The 23,972-nt window shown below is 41.6% G+C and overlaps 1 protein-coding gene across 2 annotated transcripts in view; it reads right to left on the bottom strand.

Moving 5' to 3' along the window:
- ACO1 (aconitase 1) overlaps positions 1-23,972 on the bottom strand; it is a 64,910-nt gene that overhangs the window by 14,701 nt on the left and 26,237 nt on the right. For both annotated transcript variants that reach the window (XM_070375985.1, XM_070375984.1), the window contains exons 3-15: positions 20,368-20,536; positions 18,847-18,984; positions 12,347-12,416; positions 12,044-12,227; positions 11,388-11,527; positions 9,205-9,376; positions 7,669-7,769; positions 6,597-6,713; positions 5,329-5,488; positions 3,674-3,809; positions 2,624-2,708; positions 1,699-1,855; positions 436-560 (exon numbers count right to left, since the gene is read on the bottom strand). In XM_070375985.1, coding sequence (XP_070232086.1) covers positions 436-560; positions 1,699-1,855; positions 2,624-2,708; positions 3,674-3,809; positions 5,329-5,488; positions 6,597-6,713; positions 7,669-7,769; positions 9,205-9,376; positions 11,388-11,527; positions 12,044-12,227; positions 12,347-12,416; positions 18,847-18,984; positions 20,368-20,536 — 1,754 coding nt within the window. The remainder of the gene's footprint in view (positions 1-435; positions 561-1,698; positions 1,856-2,623; positions 2,709-3,673; positions 3,810-5,328; positions 5,489-6,596; positions 6,714-7,668; positions 7,770-9,204; positions 9,377-11,387; positions 11,528-12,043; positions 12,228-12,346; positions 12,417-18,846; positions 18,985-20,367; positions 20,537-23,972) is intronic.

Below are 23,972 nucleotides of genomic sequence, written 5' to 3'. Positions count from 1 at the left end.
AGCTTGATAGTTTGGTCCTTCCAAGCGAGTGGCTTTTATTTGTATTACTCTTTGAAGCAGGCAAATAAATCTGAGAGGTGCGTTCAGCCATGTGGCCCCTCAGTGACACATTATAGTGATATCGAGCTCCTCAACCACAGCTCATGCTCACCCCGGGCTGTCAGAGGAAGAGGGGAGCCATGCAGAGCTAGCCAGGAGCCACATCCATGCCGAGTCCATGCCTCCTGAGCTTGCTGCTCATGTGTCCAAATCTGGGAACATCTGGGGAGAGGGGGGTCTGGAAGAGCCTGAGTTGTAGGAGCAAAATGACTGTCCCACTTTCCCAGTTATCTGAAGAAATGCTACTTTGTCTAGTTGACACCGGCACTAGCCTCAAGGTTGGCAGAGAAGACGCAGAGGAGTGACCTCCCCATGACACTAGGGCGGGGACCTCACCTCTATTTTCTGGTAGACCTCCTTAAACATCCCAGGGATCACGTACTGACGTTCCACTGCCTGGATCTCATCTCTGGTCGGCCAGATATCTTTCAGAAATACTTGCTGTCCCTTGGCATTGACACCTGGGGAGAAAATGTTTATTAGTGAGATGAACTTCATCTCATATCCAATTTTCATGGTCACAGGCAGTAAGCCCAGTCTCATTGCTCAGGGCAGTTACGTTCAGTAAATTCTCCGCACACTTAGAAAACACTCAGCCACTGCCTGCAAGAAACACACAGGTTAGGCTCCCAGGGGTGTTTATCCACAGCACTGTTGTCAACTGATCAATACGTAACGCTGTCTCATGTGTTTCTGTGTACATACTGTTGATGTATTCACACTGAACTCGGGAGCCCAACATGAGGCCTGTCATAGCCTTCCTGAGCTCAGGAATACTCCATAGCACTTTAGCCCTACTCTCAGGTCATTTTAAACAGTAAAACCACCAAAAAAAAGCACAAAACTATGAAAAACATGATGCTATCCAGAGCACAAACAGGACACTTGTTTGCAGTATGAGACCTGAAATAAAAAGACAGAGTGTCACCTTGCTTGACCTCAGCTGAGAGCAGGCACGGTGAGTGACTCAGGGATTTCACCACCTCGTGCATGTCTGTGAGTGACCATGGGAGTGTGATGAGCACTGATTTTGGGGGTGAAAATCCACTTCAAAGAGTAGTCAAATTTGAAAATATGGAATACATATGTAATGAGGATCAGCTGCACGTCTAAAGCTATGATTTCCTTAAAGTAAATTCCAGGGCACCGTTTTCATATTATCTAATCTGCATAGCATGGACTGAGGAGGGCACACCAGGAGGCCAGGGGAAAGGAAAAAAGCATCACGTCCCCCAAGCTTTGAGACGCTGCATACTCTGGACGTGTTCCTACAGCAGAGACATTAAAACCAGGCTATCATGAGATTGAAGCAGGAACTGGAAAGGGAGGGACCGAAGCAGAGGCCAGAATGGCAAGACCTCCACTACTCTAGGTGTTTCTTTCCCTGTTTGCCCCTTCCCCTTTAGTAAATTCTTGTTTAGCTGTTTCAGTTATGTCTTAGCTGTGTGCTGGGGAAGGAAGCAAAGACCCTTCTTTCTCCTATGATCTTTGGAGGTTCTAGGCTTCATTATTTATTAAGGAAAGCAATAACTTTTTTCCAGTAATGTTTTCAAATTCATTGGGGGGAAAAATACTGTAACCCCACAAATCAGATCTTACCTAGTGGCTCTTTCTCAAAGTCGATCCTGATGGTCCCAGCAATCGCATAGGCTATTACTAAGGGCGGAGAGGCTAAATAGTTGGCCCGGGTATTGGGGTGGACTCGCCCTTCAAAGTTCCTGTTCCCAGACAGTACTCCAACAGCTACGAGGTCCCCCTGTGTGAAGCAAGGGGGAAACAGGTCGCAGAGACAACAGACGGCCTGGGCTTCCTAGACCCATCTGCTGAAGTCCTCCTTTAAGTCAAGGAGCCCTTTAGGCTTCCCCTGCACTTGGGCTTCTTCCCGGAGAGGGAGACCACAGGGTGAGCCTGGGGGAGACATGCTGGGTCAAAAGCAGCAGAGAGACGCACTGGATGATTTCTGCTCAGGAGCGAATACCAGGTGGGTCAGAAGGCAGCATCCTAGTTATTCTGCAGCCAGGGGCCCGAGAACAGGTGGGGAAGATGACAGGTTGACAGTTAGAGGCAGCCACACTGGCTGACAGGGATTCCAAATCAGTGCAAGCGGACCAAACAGTATTTTTCAATACTATAGAATTTATGGGACAAAAATCAAGCCGATGAGTTTATGTTCAGCTGTCTGACTTGGAACCAGCCTGCAGACAACAGGAACAAATGATTCCTTCACATGTGTGGGGCATGTGCCGGCCAGGCACCACACTAAGTCCTTTGTGTCCACTATCACCAGAATGCTCGCAGCTTTCTGAAACATATACTATTATCACTTCCCGTTTACAGTTGTGAAAACTGAGGCACAAAGAGGTTCATGAACTTGCTCAAAGGTATATAGTTAATAAGTTTAACTCAACTCTAAAGACCATTCTCTTAACCGCACCCCATGCTTCCCTGAACTTTCTTTAAAATTAGCAACACTTCATCACACATCATATGAAAAAGAAAGACCCACAGGCTGCCCTGTAATTACCTGTACGATGGCTTCTACCACAGCTTCCGGTAAGGGCCCGCTGTTGCCGATGCAGGTCATGCAGCCATAGCCCACCACGTCAAACCTGGTGCGGGAGAGAAGCACGGGATGCAGAATGACTCTCAGTGGGCCCGCCTGCTGGTGCCTGGCAGCCCACCAGGCTCCCCTGTCCCTGGGATTCTCCAGGCAAGAACACTGGAGTGGGTTGCCATTTCCTTCTCCAATGCATGAAAGTGAAAAGTGAAAGTGAAGTCACTCAGTCGTGTCCGACTCCTAGTGACCCCATGGACTGCAGCCCACCAGGCTCCTCTGTCCATGGGATTTGCCAGGCAAGAGTACTGGAGTGGGTTGCCATTGCCTTCTCCATCTGGTCTCTCTATTCTAGTCCATATAATTTGCTTTTATAAGTAATTCACTTTTTAAATTTATAAGTAAATTATGAGGAGACTACCTAAATGATCTGTAATTTTTAAAAGTCAAAATCAGATATCTGATATCTTTATTCACTACTCTTATTATATACTCCCAGGGACTTCCAACTTTTATGAGGTACATGATAAAGATCTATGTCAACTAAATTAGTAATAGTGTGTTACTAGGAGAAACTGTATTTGGAAACAAATAATTGACTTCAGTGAATCACAACATTTCTAGGCATGTGAAATAATTATTTTTTAATTAAAGTATACAGAGGGCAGACTTAAAGTATACACAGAGGGCAGACTCTCTGTGGCAGATCCAATATTAGCCCACAGCACACCTTCATGCAACTGAAAAAGCTGCCCCCTCCCCTGGGAGGGCAGTGCCACAGTGGAGCACGGGCTTGATATCAGCCCATGCTCTCTTCACAGACACCCCTGTCTGATGAACAACCAGCACAACTGTACAGGGGCCCTGTCTGTTGGAAAGCAAGGGTTTAAGTCTGCACTGACGAAAGACTATGCAATTAGATACCATCAGATGAGCTTACATCCATTTCAAGGTGACTGGGCAAGGTATCTGTGGAATACAATGCAACAAAAGCAATGGTGTAAGAGACTTCTCCCTCACCCAAGCTGAGATAGGTAAGGCATGACTCCGCTTTCCCGCAGGTAGTAGGTGACCACACCACTGCCAGGAGACAGGCTAGTTTTGATGTAAGGCTTCACGCTCAGGCCTGCATCCACAGCCTTCTTCGCTAACAAGCCTGTGAAATGGTAAACACAGACATGGTTGCGGGCTGCCCGCTCCAGGTGCCACAGACAGTTCAGGAAACACTGACTCTGCTCTGCACTTCCTGCACCGCCTGACAGGACCCCTCTCTTGCTGGTGCTTTCTGCCATTTTTGCTGCCTAATAGAAACCAAAGCCTGACGTGCTGTGGTCTATAGGGTCGCAAAGAGTCGAACATGACTGAGAGACTAAACGATAGAAACCAAATGCTCACTAGCACAAAGTCATTCACGTTTGTTCAGTAAGCTCAAAATGAGCCATGGACATGAATGACATAAAAAGAGAAGTGCTTTTTGTTTTTTAAAGAGATAAATAATTCATGATTATATTATAGTGTGAGTTTTTAATTTCTGGAGGGAAAGCAATCTTTCTAATTATATTTAGATAAAAAATAATTGGCAGGGCCCCTTCTTAAAGTATACGAATTGCCTACTAGTTGGTGAGGAGTACAGTCCACCTAGATGTTAAAAATCTTGCTCTCAGATATTTCTTAAAGTGGAAGATCAAGGGCTGCTGGGTCACTTGATTCTGGCAAATCCAACTGTACTACAGGGACACTTGGGTGCTCTGCCTTAGGACATCTCATGGAAGTAGGAAAGAAATAAGGAGTGTGGGTATTAAGAGACAAGAAGCTACAGACAAGCTGGGGTCTTATTTTAAGGAAACTTGTTTGTCCAAAGCTTAGGGGGCAAAAGACGAATTCTTGGACAAAGAAAGTTTTCCTTATGCATTTGTCTACTTCATAAAGAAAGAACTATTTGTGTGTGGACACAAGAGGAACTCTTCGGGATGTTTTAAAATTTGGAAACTAAAGGGACTTTACATTAATGAAACTCTGCATGTAAACATTAAATAACCAGAACTGCATAATAGGCAGATAAGTTGTATCAACCAAGTGCCCTGTGTGCTAATTCAGATGCACTTGACAAGGTATCTAAGACTAAATGCCACCATATAAAAAGGGATTTTATGAAGAACAATCTGTGGCATGAAAACATTTTTTCCTTTTTCTAAAATCTGACACAAGATTCTAGGCTTTACCAGAAATTCATCTTTCTTTCCTCTCTTTTCCTTATTTTCTGTGTTAATTCTAAAGACTATACTACTTTAAATATTTTGTATTGGGCACTACTTATTGAATAAACATTTCTAGGCCAATTAGTCTGTGCATCTGGGAAGGATAAGGTTCAGGTAACTATGAATCAAAGTGTTAGTCACTCAGTCATGTCCGACTCTTTGTGACCCCATGGACTATAACCCACCAGGCTCCTCTGTCCAGAGGACTCTGCAGCAAGAATACTGGAGTGGGTTGCCATTCCCTTCTCCAGGGGATCTTACCAACCCAAGGATCAAATCTGGGTCTCCTGTACTGCAGGTAGATTCTTTGCATTCTGAATCACCAGGGAAGCCCCATACATAGAAGTTAATTAAGCCCTTGGGTTATGTCTTGGAAATTCCCACCCACATGTCCACATGACCATCAGATGCACTTACCTGCCCCTAACATCACAGATGGATTACTGGTGTTTGTGCAGCTAGTAATGGCAGCGATTACCACAGAACCATGAGCAAGGGTGAACTTGCTGTTATTATAGATAAATGTCTTATGGTCATTATGATGGTCTGGAGCAACCTGGAATCCTTTAAATCCTTGCTATAGGAAGAAAAAAAGAAAAAAAAAATATGGTCAAAAGTTTTCACTTTGGAAGGAGAAGAAGCACTTTGGTAATTATAATTCTTAAAACATAAACATCTCAGCTCGTAAACTCTGAAATGCTACAGAAAAATGAAAGTTCCCTTTCCTCTTTTAAAATCTTTATAAAAGGGAGTCATGATTTCTGAATCTTATTTTGCTTTGAAATTATTAACAATTACCTCCTTCCCACTTTAAATACTGAAATGCTAAAACTACAAATTTAGCTTAAAGTTAGTCTAACTAGAGCAAATTAGTACAGATTTAATGGCAACAGAGGGCACAGACACTAACCATAAGGAAATTTAGAAAAAGTGCCCTTTTGGCCAGATTCAAGCATGAGCAATGAGGTGAACACAGTGCAGCTGAACATTTGGTAAAATGCTGATGTCCCATGGATAAAACCCATCACAAATCTTAATCATTCATTTGGGAAATGTTCACTGAAAATTTGCTGTGTACAAGATGCTCTGCTGGGCACTGTGTGGGATACAAAGGTGACTGCAACATAAATCCTATCCTCAAACTTAAGAGTCTAATAAAAGAATCAGACATGCAAATAATATAAAGTACCAACAATGAAGTTAAAGGATATGAAACGCCATCACAGGGGTTTAGACTGATGCCAGAACGTTCAAATGAGGGAGAGATGACATTGTGCTATGAGATCTGAGGTCATGCTGTGGAGGAGCTGAGAGATTGGGGCATGCTGGTGAGGAAGGGCATGTAGGCAAGGGTGGCATGAACAAAATTAGTGGCCAGAATAGCTTGTTCAAGCAGAGTGAACGCTGTGGTGAGAGTCATGTGAAGAGTGGATATGCTTTGGAAAAGGAGAGTTAGAAAAAATGAAAAGGAGGGTTGAGTGTGTTTATAGGCAATAGAGGGCTGTAAGGAAGCTGCTCAGCTCTTAGCTAAGGTGGGAGGAGGCACCAAGAGGTTCAGTTTGGAGAGGAAAGGCCTTCAGTACTAGGCTTCAGGAAGATTCATCATCGAGAGGTGTGAAAAGAAGCCTGTGCATGAAGAAGCCAGGCATGGGGAGGGTCTCCACCCACCTCTCCCAGCTCCCTACCTTGGCCCCCAGGCAGCTCTCAAAGTCCTTTTTCATATCAGACACGGCAACTTTGTCCTGAGGCCTTTTGGGTCCGCTGCAGCAAGGCACTACTGTTTTCAAGTCTAATTCCACAACCTGTCCACCCAGAAGAAAAGGAACCATAGAACTGGCATTAAACCCACAAAGAAAAAAACACAGCTGTGCCAGAGAATTTACACCACAACAATAAAAACTAACAAACCAAACTACCACATTCAAAACCAAGAAAGTCAGGGTCCCTTGTTAACACTGAAGGGAATTTCCAGAGAGCCAGATGAGCACTTTGGTAGCATGAGACAGGCAGAAGCCTTGCCCACTCTCAGAAAGACCAGGGTGGGCACTAGGCTGCTGTGGTCTTCCACCTGGCCCTCTTTATAACGTAGCTCATACATCCTTTCTATTGCTGAAGTTAGTCTGAGATGTGTTTCCTACTGAAACGACAGATAAACCATTGTAATTTTTCTAAGATGACTTGGGGGGATGTTGTCATTAAGTCATCAATGCCAAGAAATGGGCCCTAGTCTGATGGAGTATTTCCTTCCCTCAGTGTATTAATAATAGGAAAGGAAATAATAGTCCCACATCTGGTTTACCCTCCGATCTTGGCTGTAGAGAAAAATGTGGGTTTAGTTTGCACCCTAGACAATGAGTAAAGATAAGCAGTGGATAAATCTGAACTGATTGGCTCACACTTAGTTGATTGGCTTGCACTTTCATTTCTTTCCCATCTATAATTCTGATGAGCTTATCAGCCTTTAAATAGATCCAGTCCTTCTAAACTTCTTATCCAAGGGTTGTCTAAGTAAGAGGAATAAATCAAAAAAGGAGACACTCAACTTAATGGCCAGGAAGAACGGGGGAAGTTATGTTACTTTGTTATGTCTGCAATTCCTTATCTTTTTTATTTTTTCAGCCTTTAACACCCTGTTTTTTTGTGATAACTTGGCAGTGACTAATTTCCTACAAGTACACCCCCCTAAGAAAAACTTTCACAATTAAAACCACAGGCTTGAGGAAGAGGAAACGTGTTCAATGAGAGGTGTTCCCATACCTGGGCAAAGTCTGGGTCTTGAGAGGAGTCACTGAAGTCCCGAAACATTCCTACAGCCTGAAGATACTGTTTAATATGCTTTACTTTTTCTTTGTCACGACCTAATGGGCATTTTAAGAACAAGCAACAGATGTCAGTATTTTCTGATGAAACTAATACCTTTAGCAGCAACTGCATAAATAATGGGGATTTCACTTAAAACACTCCAAGCCCTCTGCTGACACTGCAGCCTGCAGGCTCATGGTCTGACTTTCCAAATGATGCTGCTGTTTACTAGGGACCATGAACCAATCTGCTGTTCTACCGAAGGGACTGTTTTCTGAAAAGGATTCTAGTCTTGGTTATAAGTACTCCTCTCTCTGGGTTATAGTTCTTTTTTTTTTCCCCCCAATTATTTGGCGGCACTGTGTGGCATGTAGGATCTTAGTTCCCTGACCATGGATGAAACATGCCCCCTGCATTGGAAGCATGGAGACTTAAATCACTGGACCACTGGGGAAGTCCTGATTATGGTTCTTAATTAAGAGGCTCCTAAGGCTCAGCAAATTGCCAAAGTGCCCCTCCTATGCATCTGCCTTCAACTGGCCATAGACCCTCAACATTCTACATTAGTCCTGTTAAAATAGTAATTTCCCCTCATCTCCTACCACAGACCACGAGCTATGTGCCCAGCGCTGTGGGCTATACTTTTTCAATGCATTATTTCAATATCTAATCCTTTATCCCGACATTCTGAGACAAACATTATTATTATCCTCATGTACAGATGAGGCAATAGTGGCTCAAGAAGATTAAATAACTTTTCCATGGAACACAGGCTGTAAATGGCAGAACCAGGAACCAAAGCTGAGTTTAACTCCAAAGTTCAAAGTCCTAACTCATGATACTGTATCACCAAGAATATGACCCCAAATGCTCTGCTGTTTCATTCAGAAAGCTCCTGGTTGCAGGAGATAGTACGCATGGTTTGCCCAAATGGACATGCAGTCCTCCCATTTCTCTGACAGTAAATTAAGACTGCTGGAGAGCTTGATTCTTGGATCCACATCAGATCAGCATTTTTTGTCTGCCTGTTCACTTTCACTGACTTGTCAAGGTCATCAGCTGTCAGCATGGATCTTGTAACAGATGACTGTCTGATCTTCATTAGCATATTTGTCGTGACCTGTTGTTGCGTTCCAGTGTTCACTACACCCCGTGTCACCCTCTCCATGAAAACACATGAGAGAAATTTCTCTTAGGTTTCCGTTTAAGAAAGGGTTCGCCTTCTCTAAAACCATTTGTTTCATTTCAGTAGATGTTAGAAATTCAGTACCAGATCAGTAAGAGGTTCAGCGACCACCTCTAGATCACAGAAACCAATCTTATCTCTGGGCGTAGTTTGCAGCTTTCCCCTCCCCACCATCTCTTCCCGTCTCTTTTTAGGGCGATGCCTCTACTGTTTAATTGAGGGACAGAGGCAGAAGGTAGCACCCCGATTTTCAGCTTTCTCTGAACTATACAAAGGACCTTCTGTTCTCAGGGTTCTGCACTTACCTGTCTGCACCAGGTACTTGATACTAACTTCATCAACTGGGAAAAAGGCGGCAGTGGCCCCATACTCTGGACACATGTTGGCAATTGTAGCTCGGTCGGCAATGGACAGTTGGGCTACTCCTGGCCCAAAGAACTCGACAAACTTGCCTACTACCCCAACCTGGCGGAGGTGCTGAGCAACAGGATAATAACAGAATTTGAGATTTGATAACCCACATTTTTTTTCAGTATTTATTTACTCTTTATGGTCATGCCAGGCAGCATGCAGGATTGTAGTTCCCCAATCAGGGACTGAACTCGTGCTCCCCACATCTGGAGGGCAGAGTCTTAACCAGTGGACCAAGAGAGAAGTCCTGATAACTCATTTAAAATGCAGAACTAGCCCCTTGCAATTTTCATAAACCAGCCTTGTGAGTCAACACAAACTAAATTAGCCCAATATATTTTGGATTATGGGCTTCCCAGGTGGCTCAGTGGTAAAGAATCTGCCTACCAATGTAGGAGACGCAGGTTGGACCCCTGGGTTGGGAAGATCCCCTGGAGTAGGAAAGGGCAACCTGCTCTAGTATTTTTGCCTGGAAAATTCCATGGACAGAGGAGCCTGACAGGCTACAGTCCATGCGGTCACAAAGAGTCAGACACGACTGAGCACACGTTATAGATTACTTTTAAAAATAAAACTTAAAAAGCAAATCAACTAATACAACATGGTACCCTGCAGTAGATCCTAGAACAGAAAAGGGACATTACTAAAAAGACTGGTGGAGTTTCTAGTTTAGTTAAAAATGGCATACCAATGTTAACTACTATTTCTGGTAAATGTACCATGGTTATATAAGATGTTACCATCTGGGGGAGCTGAGAGAAAGGTAACAGAACTCTGTATTACCTTTACATTAAATCGCCTATAAATCTAAAATTATTTCAAAACAGTTCTTGAAAAAGAAAAAATAATATAAAAACACAATATTAAGAAAAGTTTTTCAAAATGAGAAAACTTTCTAAAGATTAAATAAATTCTTTCAACTTAAATAAAGTTACGATTTGCACTTGCTGAGTAAGCAAATGCCTTGTTTCCAAGTGTATAATGAATGAATATCCTAAAAACAGGTATAAGGTAACCAAAAGATTCAGGCAGTCTGACTCCCACATCTTTTCCATGCAAGCCATCAGCCAGAGCTGCAGCATCAGTGACCAGCTTGGGCCTGCATGAAATCAGTTTCATGAACTGTGGACAACCATGTAGACAGGCTCTTCTGATTATGTGGAATTCTGCCAAATTTTGTGGGTAAAGCCTATGTTATTCTACACTTGAATGATGTGGACATCTCTGATAAACTATAATATTCAAACATATCCAATTCTGATTTCCATGAAGATTAAATCAAAAGTATAGTATCCATCCCAAACACCCCAAGCCTCCAAACTATACAACCAGAAAAAACTTTGTGATAATAAAAAAAATTACTTTTCTAATAATCTTTCAAAATGAAACTGCCTTCTTTTTGCAAAGCAAGCAAATCATCATAAAAGATTACTTCCAACAAGGGAAAAAACAAACAAACAAAAAAAACTAGTATTTTCCAGCTTGGAAAAACATCCGTTACAATAATGTAACTTAAAATACAGAGAAAGAAATTTTAAAAGTCAAAAATTATTCATAGAAAGAGTTTGTTATTTACATACAAAGAAGAACCACATGGAAAAAGTACAGAAGTATAAACATATGCATGGAAATGATTTTGTACAACCTCAGCATAGTGATTATCTCTAGAAATGAGGAGGGTGGCTTCAGCCATAAACATTACATTTCACTTCTTTAAAAAATGTACATACAGAGACAGCTCTGAAGCAAAAACAGCAAAATGTTACCATCTGTTAAGTTTATGCGGTGGGCATATAAGTGTCATTTTAACTTCTGCGTATTTAAACTATTTCACAGTTTCAAAAACATTTTTTTTTAAATAAAAAGATCCATGCAGCAACAGAAGAGTGACGTGAACCTAATGATTTGAAATTTGACCACAGAATTCTCGCCTTGTTGCCTCTCTTTTAAAGTCATCAACGTACTGTTTCCTAGCATTTCTAGAGCACGTGAAAACCAAGAGAGAGTCCATCAAGGACTTCCTTCCAGTTTGTCACTGAGACTCTCTAAGACCCGAGAAGAGGCAGCACTTGGGTACCTTGGTGATGGTGAGCACGATGTCAGTGGATGTGACCAGGGGGTGGGGATTTCCCACCAGCCTGTAGCCGATCACCTGGGGAAGCACCATGCTGATTGGCTGGCCCAGCATCACAGCTTCTGCTTCGATACCACCCACACCTGTATGTAATAATGGTTTCATGACTCCTCAGGCATAGTTCAGTATCATTAATAAGTAGTCAACCCACTTACAGTATTTTACTAGTGTAGAGTTATATTTCCATAAAGAACGGTTATCTTTCCTCTATTTCCCTCTACAGAATTTTTAACAAGTGTTTCTCAGAGTGTGGTCTCCCAACATCTAGATCAAAATCCCCACGATTCCACACTGAAAAGGAGAGTGAGGGTCAGGAGTATCCATTTTTAACAAACTCTCCAGGTGGTTTTCATTTATTTCAAATGTCCCTAACCCCTTGTTCCAATTCATTCTTTCAAACATAATACTGACTGCGTAAAAGGCACAAAACACTTTTCAGGGTACTGGAAATATAGCAGTAAGCAAAACAGACAAAAATACCTCTCCGATATTTGTTGGTCACTCAAATTCATGCTGCTGGAATGTAATGGGATCAAAGTATATCGAAGTCCATGCCACAGACCAGCATATACGGAATAGGAACCCGAAAAAGCACTCACCCCAACCAAGGACACCCAAACCATCAATCATGGTGGTGTGCGAATCTGTGCCCACAAGGCTGTCTGGGTAGTAATATCCATCCTGATCAAAGACCACTCTTGCCAAATACTCCAGATTCACCTGGTGGATGATTCCTGAGCCCGGTGGAATAATCCTCATGTTGCGAAAGGCCTGAGAGCCCCACTAGGGTTGAGAAATGGGAGGAACACTGTGAATGCCAGACACACGTTTATGCAGCTCACCTCTCCCTCACGCCCCACACATATGAAGAATCAATCAATGGAACCAAGCTCTGCCCGTACCTTTAAAAATTCAAATCGTTCTTTATTTCTTTCAAATTCCAAGTCTTGATTCTTCTTTAAACTGTCTGCCCTGTCAAAGAGAACAACTAAACAAATAAATTTTAAGGCTTGAAATGTTACCAAAGTTATTGATGATAATAAACCAAATGGCATATCATCTGTAGGCCTGTTGGGTGGTAATACATTTATTCACATGGCAAAGAAGAGTTAATTAAAGGAAAAACAACTTTATTTTTGATTCAGGTGATTTTTTTTTACAATGCCTTTAAACATGGTAGGTAGAAAACATTGAGTAAATCTAAGTAAAAACTATTCTAATCATAAAGTCTGAGTCTTAGGAACAGACTTAAGACATTTATGAGGAGAACAGCAGTTTAGATTCTTAAAGAAGCCTTCTTTCCATACATCCTTTCTCATCTGTGGCTTTGTTACGACACCTCTCTGAGCTGAGCCATGCCTGGGCCTGGCATTTTCATCTGTTTTATGTTGGGGACAGGAACCCAGTGATGCCAGGAGGCACAGGAATTTGTAGGATCACAACCTCCTATCCTCCAAATGGAGGTTTACAGGGCAGATGGTGCCACCCAAGAACATCTATAAAACCCAAAATACATGCCAAAGTTTGCTCAAAGTCATTCCATCCATCAGGAAGGACATGGACAATGCAGAGCATCAGGAAGCTTTTCTAGAATTTTTATAATCAAACTACATTGTTTTGAGTCAAGGTAGAGTAAGTCATAGTGGTAACTCTGCATGCTTAGCACACAGGAAGCATTTGTAAACTATGTGTCATGGACTGAGTGAACATAGGAAAGGACAGTAAAATTAATAGCTAAGAGCCAAGTCAGGCCTCACTAATTGATAGTTAACGCTCACTGACATTACAAGAGCTAGGCACTAAAGTGCTTTACATTTATTTTCTAATTTAGTCTTCAAAATAGCCCTTCAAGTTAGGGGCAGTTAATATCCACATTTTTTTCAAAAGGAGACAGACAGAAGGTAAGGTGCTCAAGACTACCCAGCAAGTAAATGATGGAATTGGTACTGAAACCCAGGCAGTTTGACTCCAGCATCGATGTTCTAAATCCCTATACTGTCTCCTTGCAATAGTAGTTCCAGAAACTGCAGCAGTGGTGCTGGTATTGTAATAGCGACAACTACCATAATAATTACAGCAGAAGCCAAGATGCGAGATCGCAAGAGGCATACAGACTTTACACACATGAACTCACTCAATCATCATAACAACCCCTCACGTAGGTACTACTATCATCCCAATGTATAGAAGAGGAAGCCAAGGCACAGAAAGATTAGATAATTTTTCCAAGTACACTGAGGGCTTCATCCCTCCAGTCCCCACTCATGTCTTCAGGTCCTCCACCTTCATCCTAGTACACTGAGGGCTCCATCCCTCCACCTTCATCCTAGTACACTGAGGGCTCTATCCCTCCAGTCCTCTCCTGTGTCTTCAGGTCCAGATCCATATTCCCAATGTATCCTGAGCATCTACACCAGGAACACTTTGGGCACCACAAATGCAACAGGTCAAATCCTAATGTGTGACCTTCCTCCCTGCATCTCCTTCTTGTTCTTATCTGTCCATCTCTCATCTAATGATCTCCTCTTCTCTCACTTAGTACCTACAGCTATCAGAGTATTTATTCCAGAAACAGCCTCCTGTCTTGTTTCTCTCAATCTAGTCAACCTATCTTTTGTACTGTCACCAGAATTTGGTTTTCCAAAATACAGATCATCACAACCCATGCTGAATCTGCCAGGGGATCCCATTTTCTAAATAAAGTACAAATCCTTTTCTTTAAAAAACAAGGTCCTTCAGTCTGACCTCAGACTTCCTTCATGCACTCTCTCCCATCCTCCAGTCCAAACTTTCAGCTTCAGCAGCACTGTGGCCTTCATACTCTCCCACACCACACTTTCCTCATGCCTTCGCATGCTCTGTTGTCTCTGTGTAGAATGCCTTTCCAGTTCCTTGTGGTAAACATTCCTGGGGACCTAGATTAAGTGATACTCCTGGAAGAATCTCCAAACTCTCCAAGTTAGAAATTTCATTCCTACACTTATTAACTGCATTCAAGCTATGCATTCTCTAATCTCTCTGCTTTTCAAGAAACCTGCTTCTTGAACAAATACTAGCACACAATAGGTCTGTTAAATAGAATTATTTTTAATAAAAAAAAAAGGAAAGGCATCTTGGAACATTATTTTTAATCATGTATGGCCCTGCTCCATCTCTTCTGCCGTACTCTGAGCACACAAGGACTCCCAGTCATTATGCCTCATCCTCCTGTCTCTAGAAGGATATCAGAGCTCCTTACAGCAGAAGCAGGGCTGGAAGAAGATCATTTAACCCGCAGAATTTTGGGACCATCAGTTTGATATAAATGACACAGTCACAGGACAAGCAGAAGCCAGAATGTTTAGGCTGCTTTATAATATGTTAATTCTAAGTTAAAAAAAAAAAAAAAAGAAAAACCCACCAACAACAACCCTTTTAGTCACTAAAACAGAACAACTTTCATGCTAACCTTGGCTCTTTCTTTAACTTAGTTCTAGTTATTCAAATGAATAAACAGACCTAGAATTCAGAGTTTTCCACCACTCAGAACTGCCCTACATTTACCCAACCTGGTGAGTTTTTAATAAGATCTCTGAATGTGAATGGCCTCACAGATTAAAGAGGAAATGTCCCCTTATTTACATAAGTTGAAATCAGATCTGGATGTAGTTCAAAGTTTCTGAGTATTACATTTAATGGTACTCCAGAAATTCACAGAAAATATTTATAGAGGAAATAGTTCGTAGTTCGGACATGCTTGAAATCTGGTTGGAAATTGTTATATTCTTTTTGGGATTTTAAAAAAGGTTATTTCTGAGATAACTTTGCAAAACATTATAATTATGCATTAGTTAGATCCTTGATCCCTAAAGATAGTGTGAAGCCAATTACTAATATTCAAACCAAGGAAAAAGTTTAGAAATACTTAACTGAGAAAATTCACCATCCTGCCACCCCTTACCCAGTTGTACTAGTTCATTTCTGGAAATAGCTGGAAAAAAGCCCACAGCACAGAGTTCCACAAAAGCTGAGACGTATCACATTTAATTCTTTACAAAAATGAGGAAACAGACTGGGAGGTCAAATTGCAAAACCAAACTCAAGAAATAAAAACAAAACACTAGCAATGAAAATGCTTCTTACAGAAATGTTTCTCTTGAATTAAAAAAAAAAAAAGTGTTTGTTAGATTTGGGTATCATTTTGGATCAAAGCTCAACCTTGGACTTTGCGTTTTTCAAAACAATATTTTCAGTGTTACAGTGTAAATGAAAAAGGTCCATAAAAAATTGAAACCAGAGTTGATAGATGTCACAGCTTAAAGAGGAAACCAAGTCACAGTTGGTGCTGATTCAGATTCTTGACCTACTTAGAGAGTCAGGAGTTCTTTGAGTTTTGCGTCAAATAACTTCAGACATTAAAACAACTGCAATTTTGTCTCCACCAGTATTTTTACCTTCCAGGCAAGGGAAATAAAGGTAAATCCATGAAGACCAATAAGAGTCTTCAAGAAAGATAAAAGTGGCCTATGATTTTGTGAGGTTGTTGTTCAGTTGCTAAACCGTGTCCGACTCTTTGTGACCCCATGGACTTCCTTGTCCTTCACTATCTTCCGGAGTTTGCTCAAACTTGTGTCCATTGAGTCAGTGATGCCATCCAACCATTTCATCCTCTGCCACTCTCTTCTCCTTTGCCTTTGTGAGCTTACTTTTTATTCATTTCTCAAGTGGGACTTTAGGAAACATACTTACTCTTCAATAGGACAATAGTTTGTGTATTTTTAACTCTTCCCTTTGAAATCAAAATATTAGATTGAGCTCATGTAATTTAAGGGAAAAAAAAAAAAAAGCCTAAGGATGGGTTTAGAGTCCAAAGGAAAGGAAAGAGCTGGCAAGTATCCAGTCTGCTTGTTCCAAGAACTGACAGTTCAGGAGACAAAGCAGATTTCTCTTGATTCCTGAATTTTTCTGGTTTGGATATTGTCAATACTAATTTGAGAATGGCCAGTTTCTATGATTCTCTTAAGCCTGTATGGAACCCGCTTAAATTGCCAAGGAAGCAAATAAAGGTTTTGGGTTTTTTTCCCCTTTGTGCGGTTGGTTTCACATTCTTAAATGAACTTCTATTATAAAAACAACAGCTTCTTATTGTAAAAATAAAGAATAGTTACAATCGCTTAGCAGTTCGGCACCTCTCTTTCCAATTCTTTAACCTCTGCCTAGCTTTTCATTGCAGAGAAGGCAATGGCACCCCACTCTAATACTCTTGCCTGGAAAATCCCATGGACAGAGGAACTTGGAAGGCTGCAGTCCATGAGGTTGCTGAGGGTCGGACACGACTGAGAGACCTCACTTTGACTTTTCACTTTCATGGAGAAGGAAATGGCAACCCACTCCAGTGTTCTTGCCTGGAGAATCCCCAGGGACAGGGGAGACTGGTGGGCTGCCATCTATGGGGTCGCACAGAGTCGGACACGACTGAAGCGACTTAGCAGCAGCAGCTTTTCATTGAACTGAGATCACTCTACACAGGCAATTTCTACCTGGCTCCTTGAGCTAACACATGAGCATGTTCCAAGTGTTATTAAGGATTTAAATATAACCCTAAAGGTTACTTAATATATTTATTTTAAGGATGTATATAATTTAATAAATCACTCTCGTTTGTTGGGACACATAGAATGCTTTTAGGTTTTCTCTATTATAAATAATACTTTAAAGAGCACTATTTAGTCACTAAGCTTCTGCTGAATTTCAGAAATCTATAAAGGGTATGTTTAGAAGTAGAAATCGCAGGACAAAGGATATGGCAATTTCTAACGATCCAAATACACAGTGCTTTCATTATTTCTAATTTCCAGCTCTATCAGCAGTGTATAAAAGTGTCTCCATCATGACACCTTTATAATTAGTAACATTTATTTTCTAATCTTAACTATGTTGATAAGAGAAAATGGTATCTCAAGGGTTTAATTTACCTTTTTATTACTTGTAAAGTTGAAAAGGCTTTATATACTGTTTACCATTTTCTTTTACTGTGACATGTCTACTTCCCTTTGCCCATTTATTTGCTGGGTTTTACTGTTTCTTTTTTTTTTTTTTAATAGGTTACACATACTCTGTATATATTAAGGCTATTAACTCTATTGAAAATATTGTTCAAGTTATCTCCTGTTAGCTTTGAAGTCCTTACATCTATAGTTTTTGTGCCTTTGTTTCATTCATTGCCTCTCAATTGAGAAAAGTCTTTCTCATCAAGACATCTGACACATATAAAGTTACATTTTCTTCTAAATGTTTGATGATTTAATTTTAAAAATATTAATGCTTTCAATCATAGGTACTGTTTTTTCTACCAAAGAATTGATTTTCCCAGCATTGTATGCAGAACAGTTATTTCCTTTTAACTAAGGTTCTATCTAAAGTTGGAAATAATTTTACTTAGTTATATTTCTAGGTGAAGGTATCAGCCTTCTAGCAGTACCTGGCTGCCCTCCCTGTATTCATATCCTTGTTGTGTAATCTTGCAGTTACTGGAGTGTATGCCTCCACCCCTGACTTTGGGCTCGACCTCGGGCCTTGCTATGATTAATGTCATTGTGAACAGAAGTGATCAGACGTCAGTCCCTCATCAAGGCTTCGACAGATACTGCAGGTTCCCGCTTGCTCTCTCAAGCCTCTGTGATGCCCAGACAGCTGCTTTCTCCTTTAGCCTGGGCTCCCAAAGCAGCCCACAGAGAATGGGGCAGGCCCAGCTGCCCTGCAGGTGTGCAGTGTAAGCAGTCAACCCAGTCAAGGCTGGGTGAGGCACAGTTGCCCAACCGCACTCAGCTGAGGTTAGCGGACCTCCCAACTAATTGGTAGATGTTTAAGAGATACATTTTTATCATCTACCGACACTGAGATTTTACTGGTAGGTTATTGGTAGGGTTATGGCAGGAAGAGAGAAGCGGGCATCCTGAACAGTAGAAGGAACAGCGGAAAAGAAAGGTACGGACATTATGGACACTTGTGTGGAGAGGCAGAGATGGCTAGATATAAAATAATTACTTGGAATTAAAAGAAGAATAAGGATCCAGTGGTTAGAAAAAGCAAAACAAAACACCAAAACTCTTTTAAGGTCACACACATACTTGTACTAACAAGCTCCCCTGGCAGAAATCTGTTTGTGATTTTCACCCAAACTTCAAGCTTAAACACAGCCTGCTCCCCCGAAGGAAGTAAATAGAAAGAAAAAAGAGATTAATGTCCCCATCACTAAAAAAAAAAAAAAAAAAAAGGGAAAATATATAGTAAGTTTGAGTTTTTCTGAATATATCTTTTAAAGATTTTTCTTCTTTTATTTAACGATACACACATACACAAGACTTATACTCCAAGATTTTGCACAAAGCAGAAAACCCAAATATTAATCCTGGTCTCTCACCTTCTGTTGAAATCAACCTGGATGGAATGATCAATGACAAGATCAGCAGGACAGATGGGGTTTATTTTCTCTGGATTGCCTCCTAACTTTTTCACAGCATCACGCATGGCAGCAAAGTCAACCACAGCTGGCACACCCCTAAGAAATGGGAGAATTAAGCAGAAGACAAATCTGTTAAACAAGTGTTATGTGGGTTTTTTCCAGCTTTTGTTTCTACTGAAAATATTGGCAAGAGGGCTGTCTCACCAGTGGAGCAAATGATAGATGTCAGAAAAGTGAAAGCTGCTAAATATATTTCCTTGAGTGGAAATCACATCAGTAATGAGCATCATGGCTGAGTGGTACCTCTATATGCAATTTTATTCCTGCATTAAAGTTCACAACCAATGTGGTTTAGGCAGAGAAACTGTCAGAAAGCTGGCACTTAATAACTTGGGAACTTTTTCTGTTATTACTGTTCCCTACTCACATGGTGGGCTAGCAAAGTCCTGGGCAAGACAGAGATCACACCCTTCAACTTCAAATTTAAAGGAATGGATGTAACTCAGAAAAGCGGCTGTGAATCAAGTTTATATTAAATGCATCCTTCCTTTTTATTATATTAGAGACTAAAATATGAGTAATCATCCTCTAAAAAAATGAAATTTGGTCGCCAGAAGGAATAAAATAACATTGTTTAAAAAAATGAAAAGGTAGTCTGTGAAGGGGTGAAGGGCTTCCCTGGTGGCCCACTGATTGAGAACCCACCTGCCAATGCAGGGGACATGGCTTCAATCCCTGATCTGGGAAGATCCCATATGTCCCAAGGCAACTCAGCCTGTGTGCCACAACTACTGAGCCTGTGCTCTAGAGCCCAGGAGCCGCAGCTCCTGGAGCCCATGTACTGAGAGCCTGTGCTCTGCAACAAGAGAGGCCGCCGCAATGAGAGGCCAGCATACCACAACTATAGAGTATTCCCTGCTCACTGCAGCTAAAAGCCCGAGGGCAGCAATAAAGACCCAGTGCAGCCAAAAATGAACAAATAAATAGATAGATTTTTTTTTTTAAGTGAGGCTGTGATGGGAAGCGGTTCTTGGGACTAGCAGGGTGTGAGCAGAGACTTAACAGCAACACATCAGGCCTTGCAAACTACTTCTCCCCTCCGGTGATACATATCAACATTCCAAGGATGTCTGTTTAAAACCTGGCTCCCTGGGTGACAGGATGTGGGGGAGAAAAGATTCTAAGACAGTTCCACTTCATGCTGTCTCTTTCACCTTTTTTGCTAGTACACTGAGGACTAGGATCTTCAAGACCAAGGACAATGATCTCTGCCACTGGAAAAGGTGGATGAGTATCATCCCTGAGATTATCTCTTGCCATCTGGGATGACCGCCCTCTTTTGCTTTCAAGTGTCTCTGAATATTGAGTGAAAAATCACACAATCACTGTGTTGTTTTTTTGTTTTTGCCTTTAAAAAGCCTTCTCTACAGGCCGACAAGGGAGGGAGAGAAACAGAGAGTAAGGTGACACGAGGCTCACGTAAAGTCCTGCAGGATGACTCGGGCAGGCTTAAAGGGCACTTCTATGTTCTTATGCTGCATGACCTTCCAATTCAGGATATTTTCAACATCATTTTTCTTCACCAAAAATTGATCACAGTTCCGAATGGCTGCCTCCAGGAGAACTCTGATAGAAAATGGTAAGGATCCTAGGAATAAAAGGAGAAAGCATAACAAAACAAACAAAAATCCATGAGACATCTTATTATCAGAGCTCTTTAAAGCCAATCTCCATCCAAACTTGATACAAGGCAACATCCCCGGTAGTCTTTCAACAAGGAAAGAGAGTAAATTTAAACTGATTTCAACAATTTGAAATATAAGAATATTGAATGGGCTTGAGACATTCAGTTATTAGAAAATACCTGCAGCCTAGGCAAAAGTAAAATATTACAGTTAATTCTTTCATAGCCAGTGGCTGCCTAGCCTTGGAATCCAGTAACAGAGCTTCCCTTAAGTTATCATGAAGGAAATCAGTCTAGATTATTTAATTTGCTGTATTACTGTTAGTAAAATACACATACACACATACAGAGTAGTATTTGTTATGAAACCTCAGTGTGTAAAAAATGAGAAAATAACCCCTTTACGATGATTAAAATAAGACCAAAGAATAGTCATATATACCTTTCAAAGGAAATAAACACCTAAACTCCATGGAGTATGGTCATTGGTAACCATGTTTTTTAGAATAAGACAATGGTAATTTTTAAGAAAATTTATTTTGCTTATAAAAGAAGTGGTTCAACTTGATACATAAGAATTATTCACTAGTATTATCCAGAGAAGGAAAGAGTACAAAGGCAGAAAAGCATAGGAGTTGGGACAAAACAGGCTTGTGTTTTCATCCTCTTCCGCTCTTTTTGTTGCTGTTCAGTTGCCAAGTTGTGTCTCACGCTGCACACCATGAACTGTAGCACGTCAGGCTTCCCTGTCCTTCACTATCTCCCTGAGTTTGTGCAAACTCATGTCCACTGAGTCAGTGATGCCATCCAACCACCTTATCCTGTGTCGTTCCCTTCTACTCTTGCCCTCAGTCTTTCCCAGCATCAGGGTCTTTTCCAGTGAATCAGGTGGGCATCAGGTGGACAAGGAATTGGAGCTTCAGCTTCAGCATCGGTCCTTCCATTGGATATTCAGGGTAGATTTCCTTTAGGTTTGACTGGTTTGATCCAGTGGATGTCGGCAATTTGATCTCTGGTACCCCTGCCTTTTCCAAATCCAGCTTGTACATCTGGAAGATATACTTACTGCTAAAGCCTAGCTTGAAGGATTTTGAGCATTACCTTGCTAGCATGTGAAACGAGTACAATTGTGTGGCAGTCTGAACATTCCTTTGCATTACCCTTTGGGATTGGAATGAGAACTGATCTTTTCCAGTCCTGTGGCCATTGCTGAGTTTTCCAGATTTGCTGGCATATTGAGTGCAGCACTTTCACAGCATCATCTTTTAGGATTTGAAATAGCTCAGCTGGAATTCTATCACCTCCACTAGCTTTGTTTGTAGGAATGCTTCCTAAGGCCCACTTGACTTCACACTCCAGGAAATCTGGTTCTAGGTGAGTGATCACACCATCGTGGTTATCTGGGTCATTCAGAACTTTTTCCGTACAGTTCTGTGTATGCTTGACACCTCTTTTTAATCTCTTCTGCTTCTGTTCGGTCCTTGCTGTTTCTGTCCTTTATTGTGCCCATCTGTGCATGAAATGTTCCCTTGGAATCTCTATTTTCTTGAAGAGATCTCTAGTCTTTCCCATTCTGTTGTTTTTTCTCTATTTATTTGCATTGTTCACTTAAGGCTTTCTTATCTCTCTTTGCTTTTCTCTGGAACTCTGCATTCAGTTTGGTGTATCTTTCCCTGCCTTTCACTTCTCTTCTTTTCTCAGCTGTTTGTAAGTCCTCCTCAGACAACCATTTTGCCTTCCGGCATTTCTTCTTCTCGGGGATGGATTTGGTCACCACCTCCTGGACAGTGTTATAAACCTACGTCCATAGTTCTCCAGGCACTCTGTCTACCAGATCTAATCCCTTGAATCTATTTCTCACTTCCACTGTATAATCATAAGGGATTTGATTTAGGTCATACCTGAATGGTCTAGTGGTTTTCCCCACTTTCTTCAATTTAAGTCTGAATTTGGCTATAAGGAGTTCATGATCTGAGCCACAGTTAGCTCCAGGTCTTGTTTTTGTGGACTGTATACAGCTTCTCCATCTTTGGCTACAAAGAATATAATCAATCTGATTTTGGTATTGATCATCTGGTGATGTCCATATGTAGAGTTGTCTCTTGTGTTGTTGGAAAAGGATGTTTGCTCTGACCAGTATGTTCTCTTGGCGAAACTTTTGTTAGCCTTTGCCCTGCTTCATTTTGTACTCCAAGACCAAACATGCCTGTTACTCCAGGTATCTCTTGACTTCCTACTTTTGCATTCCAGTCCCCTATAATGAAAAGGACATTTTTTGTTGTTGTTGTTAGTTCTTGAAGGTCTTGTAGGTCTTCATAGAATTGTTGAACTTTAGCTTCTTTGGCATTAGTGGTTGGGGCATAGACTTGAATTACTGTGATGTTCAATGGTTTGCCTTAGAAACGAACAGAGATCATTCTCCCATTTTTGAGACTGCACCCAAGTACTGCATTTCAGACTCTCTTGTTGACTGTGAGGGCTACTCCATTTTCTTCTAAGGGATTCATGTCCACAGTAGTCAATATAATAATCATCGTTATTAACGTCTCCCATTCCCATTTTAGTTCAGTGATTCCTAAAATGCCAATGTTCACTCTTGCCACTTTCTGTTTGACCACATCCAGTGTACCTTGATTCATGGACCTAACATTCCAGGTTCCTATTCAACACTGTTCTTTACAGCTTCGGACTTTACTTTCACCACCAGACACAGCACAATTGGGCGTCCTTTCCACTTTGGCTCAGCCTCTTCATTCTTTCTGAAGCTGTTTCTCTGCTCTTCCCCAGTAGCATACTGGACACCTACAGACCTGGGAGGCTCATCTTTCAGTGTCATATCTTTTTGCCTTTTCCTTCTGTTCATGGGGTTCTCAAGGCAAGAATATTGGAGTGGTTTGCCATTCCCGTCTCCAGTGGCCCATGTCTTGTCAGGCCCTGACTAGCAGGCACATGCCCTTCCGCTGTTCCATGTAGCTGGAGGACATGCCCAGTGCCCTGGCTGTCCCACTGCTGGTTCTCGTTGAGTGTGTAAACCTTCACTGGCTGCTGGGCGTGTTGGCCAACATTCCACCCGGGGGCCTGGGCAAAGGCCCTGCTGGAGCTGTTGGCTGGAGCTGACTGATGTTGGAGGAAACCCAGGAGCGCAGGGCTCCCCAGCCTCTCTGCTGCCACTGCTCGTCCTAGGGCCAATCCGCCACCCAGCGGCCTGACTGTTGCCACTGGCTGCCTCCTACCTACATAGCTGTTATTTAACCATGTCATTGACTCTCTCTGGGCCTCAGCTTCCTCAGGACTTTTTAATGTTTTTGAATATAGCCTGACAGGCTTGTTATTCAGATTAAATAATATACATGTACAAACACTCTCTATACCAAGTGTTACATAAATGTTATATGTATAT

This window comes from Bos mutus, chromosome 8 (genome assembly GCF_027580195.1).
Source record: "Bos mutus isolate GX-2022 chromosome 8, NWIPB_WYAK_1.1, whole genome shotgun sequence".
NCBI classification, from domain to species: domain Eukaryota; kingdom Metazoa; phylum Chordata; class Mammalia; order Artiodactyla; family Bovidae; genus Bos; species Bos mutus.
The sequence above is the reverse complement of the archived record's forward strand: the minus strand, read 5'-3'. Positions and strand labels throughout refer to the sequence as shown.